Source organism: Nicotiana tabacum, chromosome 3, assembly GCF_000715075.1.
Source record: "Nicotiana tabacum cultivar K326 chromosome 3, ASM71507v2, whole genome shotgun sequence".
Taxonomy (NCBI): Eukaryota; Viridiplantae; Streptophyta; class Magnoliopsida; order Solanales; family Solanaceae; genus Nicotiana; species Nicotiana tabacum.
The window spans coordinates 95,468,911-95,493,808 of NC_134082.1; the positions used below are offsets into that span (position 1 = coordinate 95,468,911).

General features: G+C 36.0%; 2 protein-coding genes across 2 annotated transcripts; one reads left to right on the forward strand and one right to left on the reverse strand.

Annotated features, from left to right (window-relative positions):
* The first annotated feature begins 8,469 nt into the window (after positions 1-8,469).
* On the forward strand, positions 8,470-14,631 carry LOC107827126 (uncharacterized). Its single transcript, XM_016654200.2, has 5 exons — positions 8,470-9,016; positions 12,990-13,026; positions 13,144-13,380; positions 13,521-13,568; positions 13,973-14,631. The coding sequence occupies exons 1-5, from the start codon at positions 8,715-8,717 to the stop codon at positions 14,459-14,461; spliced, it is 1,113 nt and encodes a 370-aa protein (XP_016509686.1). The 5' UTR covers positions 8,470-8,714; the 3' UTR covers positions 14,462-14,631.
* Positions 14,632-14,825: 194 nt separating this feature from the next.
* Positions 14,826-18,053, reverse strand: LOC107827125 (glycerol-3-phosphate dehydrogenase [NAD(+)]-like). The gene is made up of 11 exons (XM_016654199.2): positions 17,503-18,053; positions 17,306-17,382; positions 17,142-17,214; positions 16,439-16,656; positions 16,252-16,359; positions 16,079-16,142; positions 15,923-15,960; positions 15,704-15,824; positions 15,560-15,614; positions 15,432-15,480; positions 14,826-15,222 (listed from the first exon to the last, which is right to left on the reverse strand). The coding sequence occupies exons 1-11, from the start codon at positions 17,717-17,719 to the stop codon at positions 15,040-15,042; spliced, it is 1,203 nt and encodes a 400-aa protein (XP_016509685.1). The 5' UTR covers positions 17,720-18,053; the 3' UTR covers positions 14,826-15,039.
* Positions 18,054-24,898: the final 6,845 nt, after the last annotated feature.

Below are 24,898 nucleotides of genomic sequence, written 5' to 3' on the forward strand. Positions count from 1 at the left end.
TGACATACTTGCTACAATTAATCACAACTACAACCAATCTTAGAGTTTCAGTTCTTTTGCAAATACCTAACCAAGTGAAAGATTTCTAGACAGTAGAGATATATGGAATCGACCAGCTATTCATATATTCAACTCGAAGAAGTCTAAGATCTCATTTGATCCACCTTAAAGTGGGAGGTTGTTCAGTAGCCGTATAGGTTTTTTTTTTTTGGAGGTAGCCCACCTTTAGTATAGGATAGAACCTCATACACCTTGGCTTAACTGGTTGTTTATTTTAACTAGTGCATTTATCTCATCTTTTTTTTGTCTTAAGGATAATTTTAGCTATCCTTCATAGTATTCATAGAGATGGTGATAACTAAGTACTCCATCAATTTAATGTAACCTTATTTCTTTTTTGGAAAATAAATAAAATGCACCAAAAATTTAAGCTAAAAGAACAAGAGAAGTCATAATTTTGGGCGAGAAGTTTAAGCTGGGGAAAAATATCTTGAAGTGGGTCTTTCCGAAAGAGAAAGATTTGAGGCAGGAGTAGATGCATGCTCAACGAAGCGATGTCAAGCGATACTGTTTTGTCGGAAAATTTTACTAAATATACGTGCTAATACTGTAAAAAACCAAATAAGTAGGAAGAAATGACATCACTTGACATGGATTGTCTCCTAGCACATGCTCCTCCTTTTTTGAGAGAACCTCCATGATTAAAAATTATGATTAAGTAGAATTAAACTCACGACCTTTTCTAACTTAAGACTCAACAAAATCAACGGACTAATGCTATTTCTTGTCTAGAAATATGATAATAAAATTTATCTATTCCTGTTCTTCTATAAATTTTGACATCGCTTACAAAAATTCTTACTCATGCACATGTTTTGAAGGGAATGAGAAAAAAAGAAAGAGAAAGAAAAAACCGAAGAAAAAAATAAATAAAAAGTAAACAGAGCACACAAATAATTAAGATAGTAGGTTGTAAGACTTTCGATTAAAAAATGAGAAACAAATTAGTTTTTTCCTCTCTCACGTTCAAGGAGAGTGGAAACACTTCATCCACCAATATTATTTTTTAAGAAAGTAATAGATACACGTCGTACAAGGCATAATGGGATAAAGAGTTATTCACAAATTTTAAATTTTAAATACTGTTAATAACTTTTCGGAATAAGTTTTAGGGTGGAAAAATATTTTCACTATACTTCAACTTCTAAAGACCACAAAAAGGTTTAAAAAACCAAAAAGGGGTATCGATGGATATTTAAAAACTGACTACACCGACCGCACCGCACTAAATCGATTATTAGGTTTCTTTTAATAAAATCGTAGGTTTTTATATAATCTACAACCGTAGGGTAAGTTTTTTGTTTTATGAAAATAAACCGAAAAAACACCGAACCGTACCGAAGAAATTTACATGTGAAACATATTTATATACTAAGTTTAAAAATAATAAAGCATTAAATTTTTCCTTAACCTTTGAAATTATAAAAATGATTACAAGCCAACAAATAATTAAAAGCAAAATCCTAATTTTCAAACCTATTATGTTACTCCTACTAAAACTAAATTATTTCTAGCATATTCACTAGCAAGACACAAGGTGTTCTAGCGATTATGAGTAGCAAACTACATTGTATTGAATATGTTTCCTTTTGTATGATTTAGATTTATCTTTTTGAATATTTAATGTTCTATAGACTTTATTCTTGAGTCCCATATTGGTTAATATCTTTCTACTCGTGTGATTTTTTTGGTCTTTGCTTAGTTTCTTTTACGCTGTTGTAGAGTAGTTGATGGATCTATACTATGACCATCTTTCATGTTTTCTTAATTTATCACCATTTAAACAGTAAAACTATCTAGAGAAGTTTGCTAAGTCCAATAAAAGCACGTATGTTATTGCATTTTACTCTTACTAGCGACTTTTATATGATCATGACATTTAAAAAAATACCGAAAATTAATCGAACCATACCGATACCGAAGAGAAACCAAATGATAGGGACGGTTTCAAAAAGTTCAATTTTGGTTATACATAGTGGAATAACTGAAAAATTAATATGGTACAAATTTTATAAAATAACCGACCGAACCGAAACATTGACACCCCTAGCTAAAGTCACATAATAATGGGTTTTGGTTTTCTGAAATTCACATTTATTTTCTAATAAAACTAGTTCAGTTCAATCCCTATAAATGGGCAAATATGTATTTTACATGACACTAAAATGTTCTAATCCTCCACTAAACTGGATCTTGATTTGCTCGCGTACTGGGATCACCAAAACCCAGCAAAACCCTAGCTGGTAAAATTATTTCACCTTCTTCCATAGCAAATCCTTTGTTTCTCTTGCGTGGTTCTAGCAATTGTTAGCCTCTAATGGCTTCCATTCTTCGAAAATCTCTGAGAAACCAACTTCTCTCAGCGGCAAAAACCACCACTAACCTTAATAGATCAACAATTCTCAGCTCTAAACCTATACTGTCATCACCTTTGCCCCATCATCCTTCTTCCAGCAGGCTTGGTAAAATCCCATTTTTTCCTCAACTGGGAACAGTGGATCCAAATCTGAATGTTGGGTTTTATCCAAGCTTTTCTTTTGGGCATTTCCTAAATCCAGTTTCTCCAAATGGGTTGACTACACCTGAGGAAGTGGATGATGTTATTGCGGATGAGTCACATAAGATTTGGGCTGATAGTGTGAAGAAGAAGAGGAAGAGGAAGATGAACAAACACAAGTTGAAGAAGTTACGGAAGCGCCTCAGGAGGAAGACATAGTGTATTTTACCATTGTGTCATTGGTGAGGAATTTCTCATTGAGGCTGCATTTGTCGTGTTTAGCTGTGGTTAAAGATGTAATTTTTCTTTTGGTCTATCGACAATTTTGGTCGAAGAAATTGCTGAACCTAGTTTTAGGAATAATTAAAAAGAAAATTCATGTTAAATGATGTGTGTTTGGGATGCTCATTAGCCTGTACTTGATGAGATTCTTACAGTCTAACATAGATAGTACATCATCTTTTTTTATGGGGCTCATAATTTATTTTCACATCTTAGCTGCTGCTTTAACGTCTAAAAGCTATGAACTTTTCTGTTTAGGCAATCCAACTTAGGTTAAATTTTTTACGAGGAGTACATTTACTGTTGTAAAGGATATATCCCAGCAATAAGAGCATGTTGGGATGATAAAAGGAGCAAAAACAACACTCAGATTATCGATTACATTTTAAGTGAGTTGAGGAAGTCTAGAAAATTTGCACCAAAAGCAAGGATGAAGAGGTATTTTCTTGAAGCATCCCGTTCTAGCAATTAGTTTTTAAGGCTAAATACTATGTGTAAAGGTTCCTGTTTGGTCAACAGTGTAGCGAGCATGTCAAAAACGAGAGCTTCTAGCTGTTGGGTACTCGATAAACTGATCATGTAATAGATCAGAATCTTAGAAGAAAATGAGACTCAATGCCTCCCTTACAATTTTAAGACCATAACATTTGCTAAATGTAGCAAGCTACTGGAAGAGATGATCAGACATTTTTTTTTGATAATGGGAAAAGCTCCATATACATGTTGGGACATATAAACGAGGATAGAAATAATGAAGCCTTTGCTTGAAGAGCCCAATTAGCATTCATATTGAATCACTCTATGAAATTACGTAGATGCTTCCACATACTATGGGTAACGTAGGAGACATTTCTATTTTCCCCAGGAAATCTTCAGAATTCCCATTGCTTAGCCTTCAAAGTTTCGCAAGAATATGCAGCTAAAGATTGTGGCAAAGGTTGCCAAACGAATTCACAAACAAGGGGCATTAATCCTCTGTTCTCAATGTAACGTGAGTGTGTCAATTCTTATCACATTATGCATTTGATCCATTTACAGTTGTGTTAGCTCTTGGACTACACGTAATAATCTTCAGGTTTAGTTTTAATACCTATAAAGCAGATCTCTGTTTGTTTCCTTCGGTCCGTCCAATATCTGTTTTGATTATTAAGTGAAATGAGTGCTCGCTGATTTTGTTTGTTTCCTGTTTTCTCCCTTTGTATTGTGAGTTGTCAAGCAAGTTATCACTTTCTGAAGCAATTATTGTTTTTGACTGATATCAGCTTTTGCATCATCGCCTTTCCTTATTCTTCACTTCTCTGTGATAAAATGTTGAGACTTTGTCAATAGACTATCTGGTATTACATTTTGTGAATGATGTGGATAGCCTGGTAAAGTTTATAGGCTCATTACATGAAAGCAGTGTAAATGGCAAGCTCTTTTGTAATATCCAGCAGTTAGTCCTTGGCTTTTGGATTTTAATGAAACTTTTGCTTACTGATTTAGATAAAAGAAATTGTTGAGTGTTTGTCTTGTGAAACTTCTTATGGATTTTACTTCTTTGTATGTGAAGTTTTATTGCACGAACCTATGTCGGAAATTCTAATAGCATTCGGTAGTTGAATCTATATGTGTATGTTTGTAGTTGATTTTTGAGTGCCCTGTACAGGATACTTTGAAGGTACAAGCTGCTCGTGGATTTGCTGTGTTCTTATTGTCTTTTCCTGAAAAAGAAATATTTTTGTAAGATGCCTCATATCTCGAAGAAAACAAAGAGGAACAACATGTTGTTTTCATTTCAAATATGCAAAACATGCGGGCATTATCCGTGATTTTACTGTCTTTCGACCCCAAAGAAACAATTCCCTGGAAGTGGCATCACCCTCTCCCAGAGACACACATGGACATGTGTTTGGGTCTTCTCTTTTGGTCACAAATGTGTGTATATCTATATATCTACATATGTAGAGGATATACCCTTGGCCAATTTTGTAAAAGGGGTTTATGATCGTGGCCACTTAAGTTTCGCTTATATTGACATGGATGATGAACACATACAATATGGGACTTTTTCAGTTGGGGAAGTGGACAAAGGTTGACCACAAAAATAAGAGTGGCGAAGATCCCAACCATTCCAACTTAGTCATGGTAAATAAATGAGTGGATCAAAAACTAGGCGAGGACTGCTGGGAAAGCATAAGGAACTTAAGGCACTGAATTCTTCTATGATCTTCAGCTCTCTTTGTTCCCTCTATATATAGCTGCTCCCATATCTTTGGAAATCTCTCTCGGGGATCCAAACAGATCTCTTGTCTGCAACTTCAATTTTTCATAGCACAAGTATTCTGATATTCTTGCCAATCTTGTGGTCTACACTTATGTGACGTACCTTTAATCGCCTAAACATTTGCTTAAGCTAGCTAGTGCCTTATAGGTAAACTTAAAGTAAGTTGTTTGACTGCTGAAGTGGTTCATTGCTATCTGGGCTTGCTTCTGCGTAGCGTCCAGTTTCCTTAATCTGATTTCTAGGATGCTATCTCCTTGTTTCAGTTGGCTCAGTGCCTTATTGCTTTCAGTTTGGCGATTGTTTTGTTCCACCTAGGCAGGCTAGGGGAGATTTCTTTCACTTTTCAAATGTTAGTTTTGTCCAAGAAACCTTTCTTGTGGGACAGTTTTCTTGCCCCCACATCATGAAGAAGAACACGTCGCTGCTAGATGGTTCCCCACATGGTAAAACACGATCTACTATTTCCAATTATGCAGGTAGTATTGTATGTAGATGTAGTGCGCGTAGGTCTCTCAAGTCTCAACTACCTCAATAACCAAGTATTGATGGCCCTAGGTGATAGAATTTGATTAGGAAAAGACTGAGAAGCTGTTAACTTCTCTTTTCTGCTGTCTGCACTGTTTGGACCCGTTTTCTCCCTGCTGTTTTTAAGTGTCTGTTTTTATTTTGTCATTCAAGTGAATTCATCACCTCACATTTCCTAGGGCATCAAGTTATTCTGACCTCAAATGAAAACTAACCAATTTTTGGTTCCTGCTAGTGCCAGAGTATAAATTCGGTTTTACTTGTGGTATTTATGCATTTATTTCAATTGATTTGGAAACCATATGTACTTTCAGTGTTAGCTTCCTTATACATATGATTGAGAAGCCTCAACTGCCCTTGTCTTGTAGTAATAGATATTGTTAATGGAGTCGCATCTTCTTGCAGTATTAGAGTAGGGGCTATGGTGCCTTCACGGCACCAATCTGTTGGTCTGACTTTGTACTTCTTGTTCTCATGTTGTGGACTAGTAGTACTTGGGATTGTGATTCTGTGCTGTGGACCAAACAGAGGATGACCTACCAACAATGTGGTGATGTGAGGAAACAATCATATACTCGGGGCCTGGTGTAAGCTCTTGATCACGTATGAACTAAAATGAAATAACCTGGAATTGCAATCTGAGGTGTATGCAGAATCTTGTACAAACAGTTGTCGACTTATTATCACAAATCAACTTGTATGTAGTTTTGTTGGGACCGTAGAGGTTCTATAGTTTTGTTTGTTCTAATTGATGTTTACTTTGTATTAGTTTCAAGTATGTCAGATGACACTCCTCGTCGAAGGGGTATCTTAGCCACTGGCTGCAAACCAGTTCTCAAGCTTCTGAGAAATGTAACAAACAACAAAAAACAACAACAAATCCAGTGTAATTCTACGAGGTCTGGGGAGAGTAGTGTGTATGCAGACCTTACCTCCACCTAAAAGGTAGAGAGGCTGTTTCCAATAGACTTACGAAAAATAGTTAAAAAATAAAGATAAAATAATAAATAAATAAAATAAAATAAACCATAGCACCAAGCAGTAACAACAAGATAATAAGAAATCAAAACAGAACAACAGGTAAAAAGGACTAACACCAATACTCTCGACTACCTACTAGTCATCTACCTTGATTCTCGACCTCCGCACCTTCCTATCATGGGTCATGTCCTCAGTAAGCAGAAGTAACGTTATATTCTGCCTAATCACTTCACCCAATACTTGTTTTGTCTACCTCTGTCTCTTCTCAGCCCCTCTAGCGCCAACCTCTCACACCTCCTCACTGGGGCATTTGTGTTTCTCCTCTTCACATGCTCAAACCATCTAAGCCGAATTTCCCGCATGTTGTCCTCCATCGGAGACGCTCCCAGTCTGGCCCGAATACCTTCATTCCTAATCTTATCCATCTTGGAAAGCCCACACATCCATCTCAACATCATTATCTCTGCCACTCGCATCTTCTAGACATGCGAGTTCTTGACTGGCTAACACTCAATCCCATACAACATAGTCGGTCTAACCATCCCTCTGTAAAATTTACATTTAAGCTTAGGAGACACATTCTTATCACATAAAACACCAAGTGCTAGCCTCTACTTCACCCAACCCTGTTCCAATATGATGTGCAGCATCCTCGTCAAGTTTGTGAGAAATGTGCTAGTTAATTAATCAAGGCTTGCATTATTAAGAAGTTAACCGATTGAGGGATGAGGAGTGAAATAGAAAAGGCAAGAGACGTGAAGACAAAGAGAGAAAGCAGCCTTTGGATTTGTGAGAAACATTTAATCTTTCCGCCTCGATTACTACAAAGCAGGTGGAAAGGTGCAATGGATGAGTTTTTTTCTTTCTTCTTTTGATGACTAGAAAAAGAAAAAGAGATGAATCAACCTTCTCTTTTAAGTAGAGGAATCATGACAATGATTAGCAGCAGTTTTTTAGGCAAGGGAAGTGGCATCTTACCATCCCCTCCTGTAATTCCGGACATTCTGCATAAACAATACGCATTTTACTTTTAAAATGAGTTTAGTTCGAAACATTCTTTTTGGTCATTTTCCCAATCTTTTTGGAAGGAGCTAAAGCAAAGGGAAACCTTAGCTCCCTGATTAGTTAAAACATATAAAGATCTTGAAGTTGCATTCTCTTCTTTAAGATTGTTTTTTTTCTTCAAATTCTTAGAATCAAATGACCAAACATGACAAGGGGACTGGTTCATGCAAAACTTCAACTTGGACAAAAAAATACTATGATCTTTTTTGCCCTTTTCTAAGTTTTCTTTTACGGGAAAGGTCCATCTATACTCACTTCGGTCCACTTTAAGTGATTTTTTGGCTCTTTCACACATATTAAAGAATTTACCTTTTAGCATTAATTAATAATAAAATTGACCATATTAACCTTAATTTACTTATTGAAAATATAACAAACTATCCCTAAACTCTTTACTCCAAAGGCAACTTTGAAAGAAGAAGTTAATTTCTTGTTGATATCTGAAAAAATTAAATATTATGAATCACAAAAAAAGCCAAAAAATCACTTAAAATGGACCGGGAAGGAGTAGGATAAGAAAGAAGTAGGAGGCAACTTGAATACAGAATGAGGTTATAGTAAGTTATAATCACTAGAGTGCAATTTCAATATCTCATCCTTAATTTTGTTCTCCTCTATCTTTTGCGTTATTCTAAGTTAATGCTTACTTTCATTAAAAAAAATTGACACAACTAAAATTAAAATGAAAGTGAAACGAGACACAAAATACAGAGAGAGAGAGAGGAAAGGTGGGTCCATGAACGACCAATAACCACATTATATTCCACGTTTTTTGTCAGCTTTAATCGTGTAGTCAAGCAGAGTAAACATTCCAGAGTGTAAAGTCCCTTCTTCTAGAATTTCTCAATACCCCAAAAAAGCAAAACGAAGTATAAAGAGAAAGGAATGTCGATCCAGTTCTAAACTTCTCCTTCTGCTCCCACCACCAAATCTTACGTACAATAATTTCATTTCAGCACTTAATCACAATTCTTCTGCTAAATCCCCCAAATCAACAACCAGTAGTAACCACAGTTTCATAAAAAAGAATAAGAGAATATGGGAGGGGTAACCTCATCAATGGCGGCGAAGTTCGCTTTTTTCCCTCCAAACCCACCTTCTTACAAGCTTGTTAAAGATGATCTCACGGGTCTTTTGCTTCTTAGCCCTTTTCCTCACCGTGAAAATGTTGAAGTTCTTAAGTTGCCCACTCGTAAAGGTACTGAAGTTGTCGCTCTTTACGTTAGGCACCCTATGGCTACCATCACTCTACTGTATTCCCATGGAAATGCTGCTGACTTGGGTCAGATGTACGAGCTTTTCGTTGAATTGAGCATTCACTTGCGCGTCAATCTCTTGGGGTAAACTTTACTCTCTCTTTTTCTCTTTCTCTTTCTCGTTCTCCTTACCTGAGTGAAAAAGTCTTGATTTTTTACAAAAAGCATATACCAATTAGGGATTGTCTGTTGTTATATTTAAATTAGGTTCCGTGATTGCAAGTGTGTTTTTTAGCAAGTTAAATACTTGTATGTTAGTTTAGGGATAAATGTGAGATTTTAAAAACCTCTAGTTTTAGATTCTCAATTTGCTTTAAAACATTTGTTTTAACATTGGAATGGAATTGCCGAATTGGATAGAAAAAGATCAAATATAGGCGATACATATTAGTTGCCAAATTGTGCAGAGTGGAATACAAGATTTATATAGCAGATCCTACCTGGTTTAGGATTGAGGTGTAGTAGTAATAGTTTTTAGTTTTCGTGTTTGCTACTAACTGAAGTTTCTAGTAGTTTCGGAATTTCAGCTTTTGGGTCATCCTGGCAGCTAATACTTTTTTCTTTGAGGAGAGGGAAACAAGAATTACCACTTTAGATTCTGACACTGGATTGCTTTAATTTCTTAACTATCCAATCTTGGTATTGCTTTGAGAGGATATTCAAGTTTAGAGGATATACAGAATTGCTGGATTTGTTATCTGTCAGTGGCCAGTTTCTGTTTGATCCCTTGTGCCGACAGGATTTAGCTGATAATAGTCAGTAGTCAAAATTGTTAGCCCACTGTCTTAGTTTCATTATGGTTTCCTGAGAATTCTTTCGACTTGGAAGTAGAATAAGAGATATAACCCTGATGATGAGCACGGGACACACATTTTAAGTTTACCTCTTTCCATCCCTTACCTAGAAGTACCACTGGCTTTTAAGTAGCTCTGACGTTAGACATTACTGGGTTTGTTCATCCCAAATCCTCAATCTTCATTAACACTTGGCTTTTCGACTTGTACTATCTGTTACACTTGTGGTTGATGGTAAAAGGCACTTTATTTTTGCGAGTCTAGTGACCAGAAAATTCAAGTTTATCACTGGTAAATTTGAGCTTCTAAGCATTTTTCTGTTTGATTTTCTGGACATATTAAGCTTGAAAAAGACTACTAGTTGAACCTTGATAGATTTTTTACTTTGGGTTAGAGCTGTGCTTTGTAGGTTAGTCACTGATCTTTTTGTTTCTTTCAATGTTCCCAAGTGCCTTTGTCATATTGAAGCCCTAACAAAATCCAATCTCAAGACTAGGAGTAGGATAAAAGTATTTGATAGCCATGTCAGATTGTCAGTTTGCTATTTCTCATACTTCCAATTTCAAGAGTCCGGAACCAAAATGTGGTTCTTTTGGACTCAAACTACACAAATAGGTGGTAAAAAAAAATGACCTTTTTATATATAGCGCCATAATACCTGGCGCTATATACTAACAGTAACGGAACTGTTAATGTATAGCGCCAGGTATTGTGGCGCTATACTGTAAAAGCTGACATGGCCAGGTATAGCGCCACAATACCTGGCGCTATATATACAACATTAATGTATAGCGCCAGGTATAGTGGTGCTATACATAGATTTCCTGGCCCCTCCGTCTTCTTCTCCGATTCCATCCATCATTATTTTAAAACTCTTCCCCTCTTCTTGGTCCCCCACCGTTTCTGCCATTTTCTTTACAAAAAAATTTTTTTTTGGGTCCGCGCTATACATAAAACTCGAAGAAAAAGGGTCCCACATTCGAGTAGAGTTTCGTGCTATTGTTGATTCACAATTCCGGAGTCAAAATTTCAATTTTTGCTTTGCCAAAATTCTAAATCGAGGTATTTCGATTTATTTTAAGTTGAAACATTTATAATAATGTATATTATTTGATTTGTATGTGTTCTATTTCGGTTTGTGTTTTTTTTTGAAACTAGCATGTTAAATTTATCCGAATTTAATATTAGTGTTTTCTAATAAAATATATATATATATATATATATATATATATAATTTGTACAAAATAATGTGTTTTTATTATAATTTAAATTCATATTTTTTAATAACTTAATTGTACAAATTACTAATTATGTGTGTTGATACAATTATTAACTTAATTGTACAAAGTTTGCATTTTCAACTACCAGTATAAGATACTTAAACAAAAGGAATTCTAAGCTAAAATACTACACATTACTACGCTACAAGACTCTAAATTTTACTACGCTATAAGGGTCTACGTTTTACTACGCTAAAAAGGTCTGGATTTTACTACGCTAAAAAATAATCTAAACTAAGCATAAACAACAAATAAATTTAATTGCAAATAAAATACAAAACGGAATGAAAAAACATATATATAAATCAGGATATTAACAGACAAATTTATTTTACTAATTTATATTTTTTTAGAAAACACTAATATTAAATCCGGATAAATTTAACATGCTAGTTTCGAAAAAAAAACACAAACCGAAATAGAACACATACAAATCAAATAATATACATTATTATAAATGTTTCAACTTAAAATAAATCGAAATACCTCGATTTAGAATTTTGGCAAAGCAAAAAGATTGAAATTTTGACTCCGGAATTGTGAATCAACAATAGCACGAAACTCTACTCGAACGTGGGACCCTTTTTCTTCAACTTTTATGTGTCGGGGGGACCCAAACTTTTTTATTTTTTTTTAAAGAAAATGGCAGAAACAGTGGGGGACCAAGAAGAGCGGAAGGGTTTTAAAATAATGGTGGATGGAATCGGAGAAGAAGACGAAGGGGCCAAGAAATCTATGTATAGCGTCACTATACCTGGCGCTATACATTAATGTTGTATATATAGCGCCAGGTATTGTGGCGCTATACCTGGCCATGTCAGCTTTTACAGTATAGCGCCACAATACCTGGCGCTATACCTTAACGGTTCCGTTACTGTTAGTATATAGCGCCAGGTATTATGGCGCTATATATAAAAAGGTCATTTTTTTACCACCTATCTGTGTAGTTTGAGTTCAAAAAAACAACATTTTGGTTCCGGACTCCAATTTCAATTGGATATAGACGTCCAGTAGCAGAGGGTAATCTGCTGCTCCTGAGATGATGTTGACGCCAGAAGTCAAGCTTGTGAGAGATTCAAATATTTTGAAGACTGTTTCGGTATAGGGTACAAAGTAGGTCAATGTGTGCATGAAGGCATTTTTCTTGCATAAACAGACTATGTGTGCATTAGGCAAAAAAATATGATTCTGTTACTGCAGCCTGTCTACCCTCTATGTGATGTAATCTGCAGGTATATATGAGTTTATTAATATGCATTAGCATAAATATGTGCAATAATTATTACTGTCCACTTTGTGATGACATTTACTTGGCTAGTAGTCCTGGTCTAGGTCTAAAATCACGCCTCCTCCTAATCTGAGGATCTGTTAAAGAAATTCAGACACAAGATTAGATTGTTTTAATCTAAGTAATATGTAGTTAACTTCGAGTAGTTCTCTATTAATTTTTGGCTGAAGTCACAAGTTAACGTAGATGGAACAAGTCTTAGTTTGAAAAGTCTGCTAGTAAACCATTAGGGCCAACGGTAAATAAGGATATACATCATTTACTAACTCGAAGTCTTTAACTCTTTTATCTTGGAATCGAAGGTAATTTAAATCAGTCTGATTTCAACTCCCAATAAAGGTATTATTGGATTGACCTAAAACTGCGTCATGTTTGATACCAGAAAGTCTAGATGTTCTCATGCCTATCCTAAGATGGATCAAAGAAGTGTGGAACCTCTCGCTCATTTTGGGATTTGACACGAGGAAGTGTATTCACGCCGTCAACTGACTTTAAAGGTCTCAATTATATAACTGGAAAAGATTTGCTCCTATTTTCCTCTATCACCCAATTTGTGTTAAAACTAACGTAAAGTCAAACATGCTAATTAGTGTATTAGCCATTTAAAACTCCCTACCTGCTCCCCACCCAAAAAAGCTAAAGAAAAAAGAAAAAGGCAGCAGATGATACTCCTAAAGCCACTTAATTTTATGTAGGTATGACTATTCTGGATATGGCCAGTCAACTGGTAAGGTATGTAGCTTTGAACATCATTTCATAACTTCGCTTAAATCGTATAATATGCTTTGCTTTTTTGCATATAATAGAATTTGACGATATTTTATGATGTCTTGTATTTGCTATTTGCAGCCAAGCGAGCAGAATACCTATGCAGATATTGAAGCCGCATATAAGTGCCTTGAAGAAAACTATGGTACAAAGCAGGAAGATGTTATCCTTTATGGCCAATCAGTTGGTAGTGGGCCCACTTTGGATCTTGCAGCTCGTCTGCCACGATTAAGGGCTGTCATTCTGCACAGTCCCCTTCTTTCAGGTTTACGAGTCATGTATCCTGTCAAGCGCACATACTGGTTTGATATTTACAAGGTAGCATTCATCTTTATGGTGTTGTTTCCGCTACTAGTATTTACCAATGTAACATGTGATTATATTTATATTTATGGATGTGAAAGGTTGGGGGGCCTTTCTACCTTACAATATGAAGTGCTTTCTTGATTGTGTTGCAGAATATTGACAAGATCCCTTCGGTTAATTGTCCAGTGCTCATCATTCATGTAAGTGTAGCATTTACCTTTGACTAAGCAAAAAAGTTGTTGAATTGTCCATTTACCTGTCATTCGATAGTCAATTATGGTGCATGGAATAATTTATATATGTTGTTGTTGCAGCCACCTAGTTCATGAATTATGATATGTTTTGCGATTTAATTTAGGGTGTGTTTTATAATTTGAAACGAAAGAAAAGATTTTGAGGCATCAAAATTTTCATGATTAAATTTCTCCTCCTGAAATCTCAGCATGATTGTTGTTTGGATATGCATGTTTGGTTCTAGACAAAAATCAGAGACGGAAGGCTAACAGAAGATGAATTTTATACTGCATATTTTATGTTTCCTTTCGGGAGACACTCATCGCAAAGATTCTACCGTGTTTAGCCTGCGTGTTAAATTGATATGCAGGGAACTGCAGATGAAGTAGTTGATTTTTCACATGGCAAGCAGCTCTGGGAGCTATGCAAGGAGAAGTATGAGCCTTTATGGATCAAAGGAGGGAACCATTGTGACTTGGAGCTCTATCCTGAGTATATCAGACACCTAAAGAAGTTTGTAGCAACTATTGAAAGGTCCCCATCACAGAGGATCAGTTCTAGGAAAAGCACAGACCAGTTTGAGCCACCTAGGAAGAGTACAGATGTTTTTGAAGCTTCAAGAAAAAGCACGGACCGTAGAGAAAAACCAATACAAAGTACAAACAGGCCTGAGAAGTTAAAGAATCATTCAAGTAATGTCATTACAGACAAACTAGAGAAGCTAAGGGTCTCAGTTACACAAATGGAGAGATCTCGAAGAAGTGTGGATTGCACTGAAAAATCAAGGAAAAGCATTGATCACCAATTAGAAAGATCTCGGAAGAGTGTTGATAGAATGGAGAGAATACGAACGGGGTGATACTTGAACCAAATCATAAAATTTCTTTAAAGTTTGATGGTGTGGGAAAGAATGGAATGAGTTGGTTATTATTTATATGGTTTTCAAGATATGCATTGGTCTGTAAAGATCCTCTAAAATAAATAGTGTGCTTGAATCAAAGAGTGATGTTATAGATTTACTCTTTCCTATTTTTCTTCTTACTGCATAATTTCATTGGTGTGGAATTATTATACTGGATAATAAGAAGGGATCTAGGGAGGGTAGTGTGGAGGCAGACCTTACCTCTACCTGATGGGTTTCCGATAGACCCTCGGCTTACCTGATGGGTTTCCGATAGACCCTCGGCTCACGAAGAGGGAAAGAGACAACATACAATAGTCAATTACCATAACTAAGAGAAAACTTGAAGAAGCAATTGGAGAACATATTACAATTCAAACCCCATGATTTCTTGGCATCATATTGCTGATGGCTTATGAGGACACCAATCCCACCTTCAAATTCTACTATTAATTTTAAAGGGGGAAAACAAAGGAAGAAGCAAGAACTGATAAAACCAAAATCTGGAGTATCTTAGATATATTGACTTCATGTTATCAGTTCAAGTGAGCTGAACCTTCCAGCAAGGGTAATCTGGCTGAGTGCTCAGTATATTCAACTATGGCGGAGGGAGCAAGACGACCACTGCAGATCTCATGAACTGTAGAGAAAAGGGGGAATAATTGTAACAATCCTCGATGACTTAGAACCTCGTAAACCTCCTTCGCTGTAGAGACACCCTTCAAAAATTTTTAAAAACAACATAGCAAAGTTATCAACTTGCAGGTGTAAAAAATGTTGCAGCAGTGGATAAACATCAATAATTTGTTTAAGTAGCTAGAATGAAGAATCTTTAACCCAGACAATATACCCTGCTTTCTACTTTTGTGTTTGAACATGTATATGCATTTTCAGCAACTGATAGATAATCAATGTCAAACTTAAATACCTGCAGTTTTTGGCCTTGCAGCATCTCCGCTTCAAGTTCATCAAAAGACCTAGAAAGTCGAGTGGAAACAAGAATTAGTACATTGCCTTTGTTTCTATATTAAGGAGGAAGCTAACAAGAGCGAAAACCTTTTTCCTCCATTCCTTGCAAAAGCATCAGCACATTTCCTGTTTCTTCCTCCCACTGCATATAAAATCATGTACGATTATTTATTAATGATACCGTGTGAAAATGATATTCATGAGTAGAACGAAAACTGCATGGATACTTACAACAAGTAGTTATTAGATCTGCTACCCCACAACTCTCAAAGAATGTATTATCTTTAACCGAAGGGAACAATAGCTTGGAGAAAGCCTTCATCTCTCTCAAGCCAATTCTCATTATTGCAGCCTGTTATGTCGTTTATAAACAAACAATATTTGTTAATAAGGGGAATAATTACTCTATTTACTTTAAATATAGAGATCTAATATCTTTCTAGCGGCTACCTTAGTGTTATTTCCCATGTCTAGGCCATCTACAAAGCCTGGCATATCATGAAGTTAAATTCTTCATTAGTCGAAAGGTATCAACTAATGACAAGATACATGCCAAAAGGTATCAACTAATGATATACATGACAATAAAAGTACACGTATATAAACCTGCTGCCAAAGCCACAACATTTTTTAGAGTTCCACAAAGTTCGACTCCTTCCACATCTTGGACCTATTTCCATTAGTTTAAATGGAAGTTATTAGAGAATGGTTGACCAATTTAGATGTCAAAAGAGCTAATAAAAACTAGCAACATTTTCAAATGCAGTATCTGTACTCACAGATGACACCATAAAGTAAGGTGTATTGAATAGGCGAACCCATTTCTCTGCGATCTCTTTATTCTCCCTATATCCAACTGTTGCTTCACTGAACTTCTCAACTGCAATCTGTAGGTGAAAATCTTAGCTATATTCATGCTAAGTTGACAAAATACTAACATGTACAATAATTTCCAACAATATTAACCTCGTTAGCAATGTTTGCTCCACATAGAACACAACAATTGATCCCAAGAATTTCAGAGATGAGAGTAGAGATCATGCATGGCCCTTCCCTCTTGACCTCCATTCCTTTAATTAGGGAAATTGCTTGAGCATCTTTCCTAATTTTTCCAACTAGTCTCTTGCATATGCCCTCCATGAATTGATGAGGGGTGACAAACACTAACATGTTAGCATCCCTCACTGCAAAATTTCCCCCACTGTAAACTGTTAAAAAAGAACTAAAACTCCACACACTACCTTTCATGATATTCTAAGCTCATCTATTACTTTCAAAGCAGCAACCATTCCAAAAGCATTAATGACCATAATCATAATACTCCCTGCTTCTTTTATATGGCAGTGCTTGACAGTATTTGATTGGACATGGAGTTTAAACAAAGGAAAAGAACTAGACTTTTGCTACATAACAAAGGTATCTTTAGAACTTGTTATCTTAAAGATGGCATGGCATTTTGTGGCTATAAGAGTGCTGTATAAAATGGCACCATTAAAAAAATTTAACATATATAAAAAGGTGTTGTACTTTTTGGAACTCACAACAAAAGAAAACATTTCCATATAAAATGAAACAAATGGAGTTATAATTAGCAAGAAAAATTAAATAAAAATAAAAACACCTGCAACAACTACTACAACAACAATAAGTGAGAATGTGTAATAAATACCTGCATGTTCGAGGTCAGGGTCTGCAACAACATTTTTACCTAGTTTTATACCAGGAAGATATTTAACATTCTCCTGTGAAACAAAAAAAAAACGGTTAAAATATTGATCTCTAGAATACAAACATTAGAAAACATAAAATTCGTGATTAAAACAGGGGAATTACATTGGTTCGGTTGATGACCTTGGAGAGTTTTTCACCAGATGGCAGTGTTTCCTCAAACACCCACATCCTTACCTCATCTAAATTATGTCATAAATTCAGGAGTTACATAAAACAAAGAAATAACAAAAAGTTTGCATTACGAAATGGTAAAATGTGGGATATTTTTAGACGTCGGAAAAAGGGTATAATAAACAGACCGTGAAAAGAATTGAAATTGAGGGTGTTAGAAGCAATGAGCTTGGCTGCAACACTACCCCAGTTTCCACTGCCAACCACGGTGACTCTTGATTTTTGAGGAACCTCATCATCTGAAAGTGCAACAGGAATAATATTATTGACAGATGCATTTCCATTAATTGTACCCTCAAGTGGAATTTGCTGGTCCTGTTGCTGAGATTCCATGGAAGGAGCCATGAAAAAAGATTCAAGAATGAAATGGGAATGTATTCCAGAGAGAGAGATGAATTAATGAAAGGGAGGAATATGAGGAAGAAGGGAGAAGGGGGAATAAAAAAGGGGAAGGAGGAGGTTAATTTTGGGCGGAGAAGGCTGACACGTCGCGTGAGTAACAATGCGTGTCATGTTAAATCTGGCGATCTACTCTATGAAAAAGCTCCATCTGAGCCAAGGGAGAAATTTCAAAGAGAGACTTCAGACTAGCTTCGTAGCTAGGTGGCTAAGGACATTTATCCATCCGTTCAACTTCTCTGTCTTTCACCTGACCGTCCAAACCTATGCCCTTCCACCTAAGCACCCTACTCCAACCAATCCACCTTATGGATTGTCTAATTCAAGACTTTTAAGGGGTCGTTTGGCAGGGTGCATAGTGCATAGGAATAATACTAAGTAGAGTGTATTAGTAATGTTGGTATTCCCTCCGTTTTAATTTATGTGAACCTGTTTGATTGAGCACGAAATTTAAGAAAAAATGAAGACTTTGGAATTTGTGGTTCTAAACAAGTCAAAAAGAGATCAAGAGTATTTGTATGGTTATAAAAGTTTCTCATTAAGGGTAGAATTGGAAGTTTAAGCTAAATTGTTTTCAAGTTTAGAAAGGGGTTATTCTTTTTGGAACGTACCAAAAAGTAAATAGGTTCACATAAACTGGAACGGAGGGAGTATTAGTTATGCTTACATATTTTTTATTCATTGTTTGGTTTGATATATTAAAGCACTTCACAATTTCTAAAAGAATTACTTGTTTACAAAAATACCCTCAAAACCAATCCATATATAATATGGTTGTTGTGCTATCTCTCTTGCACCTCTAATATTAAGAGTGATGCTGCTATGTTCTCAATCATGATTCCTATAACTTCTGGGTCCAATAATCGAATTCCTGATTTACTTCGTTGATATAATTCTTTAGTTTCCTCCTTTGATGAGTTTTCAATGTCTTTGCCTTATGCTTCTTATGTTTTGATGATCTAACAAACTTGTTGTGAAGAACCAGATACAGAACCTCGCCCACATGTTATACATTTCAATTGACCTAGTCCAAGTCTGAAAATCAGCAAATGAATGAACGACCACAGGGAGGAACATAACAGGGACCTGGTGACCTGGTCCCTTAGGGTTCTCCGACACAAGTACAAGTCAGTGACTGTCCGCAATCATTATAAAGATGAACACAACAGGGACCTGGTCCCTAAGGATTCTCTAACAGAAGTACAAGTCAATTGTATAGCTGGAATGTAGTAGCAGAAAGTGACCATCTCACAACTGTTACAGAAGAGGAACACAACTAGGACCTGGTCCGATAATGTTCTCTGACAGAAGTACAAGTCGACCATCCAGCTGGAACGCAACTGCACAGAAGTGGCTCTGCAGACAGTACATCAATCACTTCTCATTGGGAAGAAGCGTGTACCAAGAATTGACATCACTATTTATTGTGATGTCTTTTGTGATATAACAACCTGGTGCAAGGCACAATATTTTTGTGCATTCAGTGATATTCTCTCAAGCATAACAGTGTTCATCCGGCATTGAAGTCACTGGTGTGTCAAGAACAAGAAGACAATTCCACTAAGGATCAGTTTCTTAACGAGTTTATGTACATCCGTAGTTGAGTTGTAATCTTGTTATTTGCTCTTCATTGTATTTCATAGTTTGCTTTATTAAAAGCTTTGTCTTAGGAAAAAACCAAAAATCCGTAAACTTCTGAATTTATGTTGTGACTAGGAATAGTCATAAGTTTAAAACCTTTGTAACTAGGATAGTTATAAAGTGGCTTGTGGTGAGAGCATCACAAGTTAGTTGAAGTCTTTGTAATAGGGTTATTGCAAAGTGGCTTGTAATAGAGAGATTACAAGTTAGTAAAGTTAAAAGTCTAAAAGAGTAGGTCGTGGTTTTTTGATCCCTTGTGTGAGATTTTTCCATGTAAAAATCCCTTGTCTTCTTTACTTTCACTTTCTATAGCATCCTCAGCATCATCTTATATAGGACCAGGTACTCTATAGTTTGGTGGACTCATACAAACTAATATCCTTCTTCTGATCGGCCTTCATATCGGCTTAAGTTATCTCCCGATCTGTGGTTCATGGTATTAGTTATTCTGTTTAGCCTTTCATGGGCGCTGAGGAATATGCATGATACAATCCTTTAATAATTTAATCCTTCATCTATGACCTGGGCTCAATTCCTTCTTTTAACGTATACCAGAATCTTCTACGGATGTATATGTTGCGTGTATAAAACTCCGAACCCTTAAGTGTGTTCATAACGTAATCCACTTTGGATCATTGATCGAATAATTTCTTTCGTTACACCTTAGATTTTTTTTTAAACATAAGCTATTACTTTTCCTAGTCTTTCTGCCCCCTTGTTGCGTCCATACTTAGCTTATCTTAGTGCCCACGCATGCCAGAGTTTTTGTGCAACTCATATGATCTCGAATATTACTTTTAATTTTGCTTCCCGTTTATTAGCCACGGTGGGCGCCACTTTCCTTTGGAGTGCTTACAATGTTGTTGTGAGACTGTTGTTACACGACCATTTCCTCTTTAGGTCGTTGTGCTTAGGTTGACGCCTTCTTCCTTATTTCCTCAGCAAGTCTTTCATTGTAGTACTTAGGAAGAACACTTAACTCTCGTAAAGTTGTGAGCTTATTACGGACCTTTTGATGTCCTTCCTTGCCTATAATTATCCGTAGTTGCTTACCTCCGCGCCCTTGCGCTTGTAGGGTTGCTTCTGAACTGATATTTTGACTGCCTTCCCAGTAGCACTTTTTTTTTCCGCAACACTCATATGGTACCTTTAACTACCCCAACTCCTATTTGAATATATCTCAAGTATTATAATGACATTACTGCGAGACTGAATTCTCTATGTTGGGGTTTACTACATTTGTCTTGCATGATTTGCTGATTTGTTCGTAACTTCTTGTCTAGTCATGACTAGTTTCTTCCTGAATCAACTACTAACTACTCGTCTGCCCATTCTCATATCCATATTCCATTTAATCTTTCTTGGGTTATTTCCTTGTCTTAACTTGCCTCACGTACTGACTCCTTATCTATCAATAACATCTCGGACATGAACCCTTACTTCCCCTTTTTTTGACGTTGTCTTACATAACGTTCTGGAATCATGGCATATCTGTAAAATTTGGATAAGTACAATCGCCTCCTTTTCTTATTTTTATCGCATCTTTCTTTATTATTTCATATTCCCCTTTTAGGGGAGTACTAAGACTTGGAGTTATGATGGCCTACCTATAGATGTTTTTCCTCTTCATCTTTGGCGTTCTTTCACATCATCAGTTCTATGATTTCTGTTACTCTGGGGTCTAAATTTTACTTCTGTTAATCCCGTTAGAGTCGCGAACTTATTTCTCGAAATAAGGATCTTATTTCTCGAAATAAGGATGTGACTGTATGGCCTATACTCTTTTGTTGTCTCCAGGCCTGGCACCTCTCATTTTTTCCTTCTCTCTATTATCGACTATGTAATACTGTCATTTCATTTTATTTTTCCATCGTTGTCATCCATGTATCACATCTTACTCATAATTCTTCCTTATCCCTCTTCTCATTGCTCTGCTAATATTTCTGCCTATCCCTTTCTTGTGAAAACTTCAACAAGATATTCTTTTGCTTTTAGCTCCCCTTGCTTCATTTATTGGCTCTTTGGGTTTCTCAACGTCCTCGCTATACTAGGGATGAGAGTAACACTAAGGTAATATTTATCTCTTCCAGGCTTTTAGCGCCTATCTTTGTAGTACTCATATCTATATGTACTATTTTAGAGTACACCATCTGGGTGTCTCACAGGGAGATCTATTAGCACATTTGCAATATCTTTCGGTAATATCAACTAACGCAAATAATTCATTCACCATTTTGGGTCACTCTAACACAAGCCGGATTGTGATATTATGTCCTTCTCTTAAATCATATTTGTTAGCTCTCATAGAGCATAACTTAGATCGGTGTGGCCAATTGTACATACCTCTGTTACTATTGAAGGTAACTCAAAATGCTTATATCTCTCTTCCTGAATGGTAAGCAAGGATAATCTTCATTAGTTGGGTACCTCGTACCCTCTTTCACCTTGATTCCTTTACTTGTTGAAACTTGTATTTATCTTCTGAATCTCCCGTTGTCTTTCACTATAAAGGTGGATAGATATTCTTGCCTTAAGGCTTCTTTTCCAGAAGCTCACCGATTTCTTCTGACTCAACTCTTTCGCAATTACATTCAATCCCTTACCAAACATATTTCTAAATTTAGGCATCATCGTATTACAAATAAGATAGAGCTTAGAAAATTTAGTTCTTACAACTGAGCTCTACCACACGATCTAGAGTAAGAAGAAAGAGTGACAATCCTAAACACCCTGTAGCCTCATGCTTATAAGTGTGGTGCACGACACACCCATAAATAAAATTCTACTAGACACGGCTTGTAGACTCCCTAGGATAGAACTGTTTCAATACCACTTTTGTCATACCCCGAACCTGGGGAAAAAACCGGCATCTGGTGCTTCACCTATCCTTGCGTACCAACTTGAAACTAAGGGATTCTGAACATATGATGTCATACTTTGGCCATGGGACATATTGCAAGACAACTGTGGATGCTGACTAAATGTCAATATAAAACTGGGCTGACAAGGTCGTCAAAATTATTACGGCTAATAAACCAACCAAATATATACAAGGCCTGCAAGCCCAACATACTGCACTAACTGACATGATATGTTTACAAGCCTCTACTGATGGATATACTGTGATCGGAATAGCTCCACCGACCTACTCATAACATATATATATATATATATATATATATATATATATATATATATAAAACTGCTCTGTCGTAGTAGGCTCACTCATAGGCACTCGACCATACTAGGCTCTGTATCTCGACCAACTAGGCTCGCTCATAGGCGCTCGACCACAATAGGCTCGGTATATAACTTGCCATCTGATCAGAGCTTGCCCAATAGGGGCCTGCCCATCGATTATAGCTCGATGGTAATGAAAATATTTTAATACTGTATATATAAAACTATCTACTCTCTTTACTAGAAGAAAGAAATACTCAAATGAATATGAAGTCCCAGTAAGAAAAATATTATAACTTGCGAGACTAGCAAAATATACGTAAATTCCGGGATATGAATTTTTCTTTATGCCTCGTTATCAAACTTGTGTAATGACGAGATCATGCAAATGGAGAAAGAGCTTAGCCTTAACATACTTGGAGTAGGGAAAAATCCGTATGATATTCTTGGAAAAAGTTACACCGTACTTTTTTAGAACCGCAAAATTTCTCCGTTGCTAAAACTCTAAAAATTCTCATTGAAATTGTAGAAATCACATTGCATTAAGGTATAACATCTGATCTTAAGTGTTTTTGAGAATGAACTATCAGAATGCTCACGTTATTCCTAGGTATTGAAACATTGAAATGAAATTTGCAAGGTTTGTTTTGAAAGATTTAAAGTTGGAGGTGTCTTGTAAGTAAGGCATTAAGATGCCACTTAATATAAAATGAATAAGAGTCATTTTCTTAATAAGGGTTTGCTGCCATGTTTGTTGGGCGTGGGGATTTATTGATCTTTATTCACTTATTAGTTAATTAGGTAATGTCCCGTTACCCGATAATTAACCAATTACCCGCATAATTAAAAATTATCGTAAATTACTTAAAATTCTACTTATTTTTAATATACTTTATACATCATACAATAGTGGTCATATGGTACCTTGCATGGTACTAGTCCATAAGTGTTGAGTATTATAACTCGGACCGTATTTTTATCTAAATTCAGAAACCTTTAACGAAATTCATTTTCTTTAATTCATGTACCCTTTATTTCATGGCACTTTCTTAATGCTTGGTATAAATAGCATAAATATGCTAACCTCAATATAATCTCATCCCCGTGTCTACCTCAATTAATTGAGAACGAAACTTTAAAGTGCGAAAATGCGGGATGTAACATGCATGCATTAATAGCCTTTATACGCTAATGCCATGGTTTTTTATGCGTTAACTATACATAGGATAATACCATATAGGGTGTATAACTAATGCTTGTATTAGTTATATATATGTTGGAAAAGTGTACCTAACAATGTATTACTATACATAAAGCTAATGCATGCATTAGTTTCTCTAATACATTCTACCAACGGCCTCTAACCGTGTAGATTTTTCTTATATTAACGAACCTGTAATAATATGTACTAATTGTTTCTTTTTTTTGTTAAAGGAATTGATTATATTAAATAGCTAAACGAATAAAATAGGTACATTAGAGGAGGAATTTGCATCCCATGTAGAATCCGAAAATTATGGCATTATATTTAGTCTATCAATATTACATTTCAAAATGGTTCTAGGAAAAGTAGTTCGTAGGATATCTACCCAAAAATCTACCAGCATAGTCGTCTTCCCAAATTACTTTTTCCCGCCTCCTTCCTTACCTAGCAGATCAACAACTATGTTCTATTCCCTGTAGCTGTGCGCCCATCGTTTGAATTAGCAACCTACATTTCGAGATAATAGAATCATAAGTATCATTTTCCATTTTAAGCATCCTTATAATCTCTGTAAAATCAGTGATTATTTCCATAGGTGTGAGGCCCTTTTGTTCGGCAATTTTCAGTCCATGTAAAAAAGCAGTTAGTTTAGCAGGAGTGTTGGTGGTGTGTGGCAGACTTCCTATGTATTATATGACCCAGTCACTGCAAGAATTCCTGAAAAAACCCCCAGTTCCTTATATTAATTCCTAGATTATCTAGTGTTGTCCCATCAATATTAAGTTTATAGTCCCTCCTAGTGGGGGGCTCCCATGTATCCCAAATAGTTGTCTCTTTTCATACTGATTCCCTATCTGTTAGGATATGATATTTAGTGACTTTTGATATAATATTGGGGACATATGTAGGATCCTTCCTTTTCTTGAATAGATTGTTAATTCTGATCAACCAGATGTGCTAGAAGCAGAAAGAAAAAATAGCCTCCCAAGACAAGTTGTTATTGAAAGAATTTTTCCTAAGGTTGGTCCATGTGTTTGACCACGACTGTCTTGTGAAGATGAGGCATTGTTATGGATAAATAAATATGATTTAAATGGTAA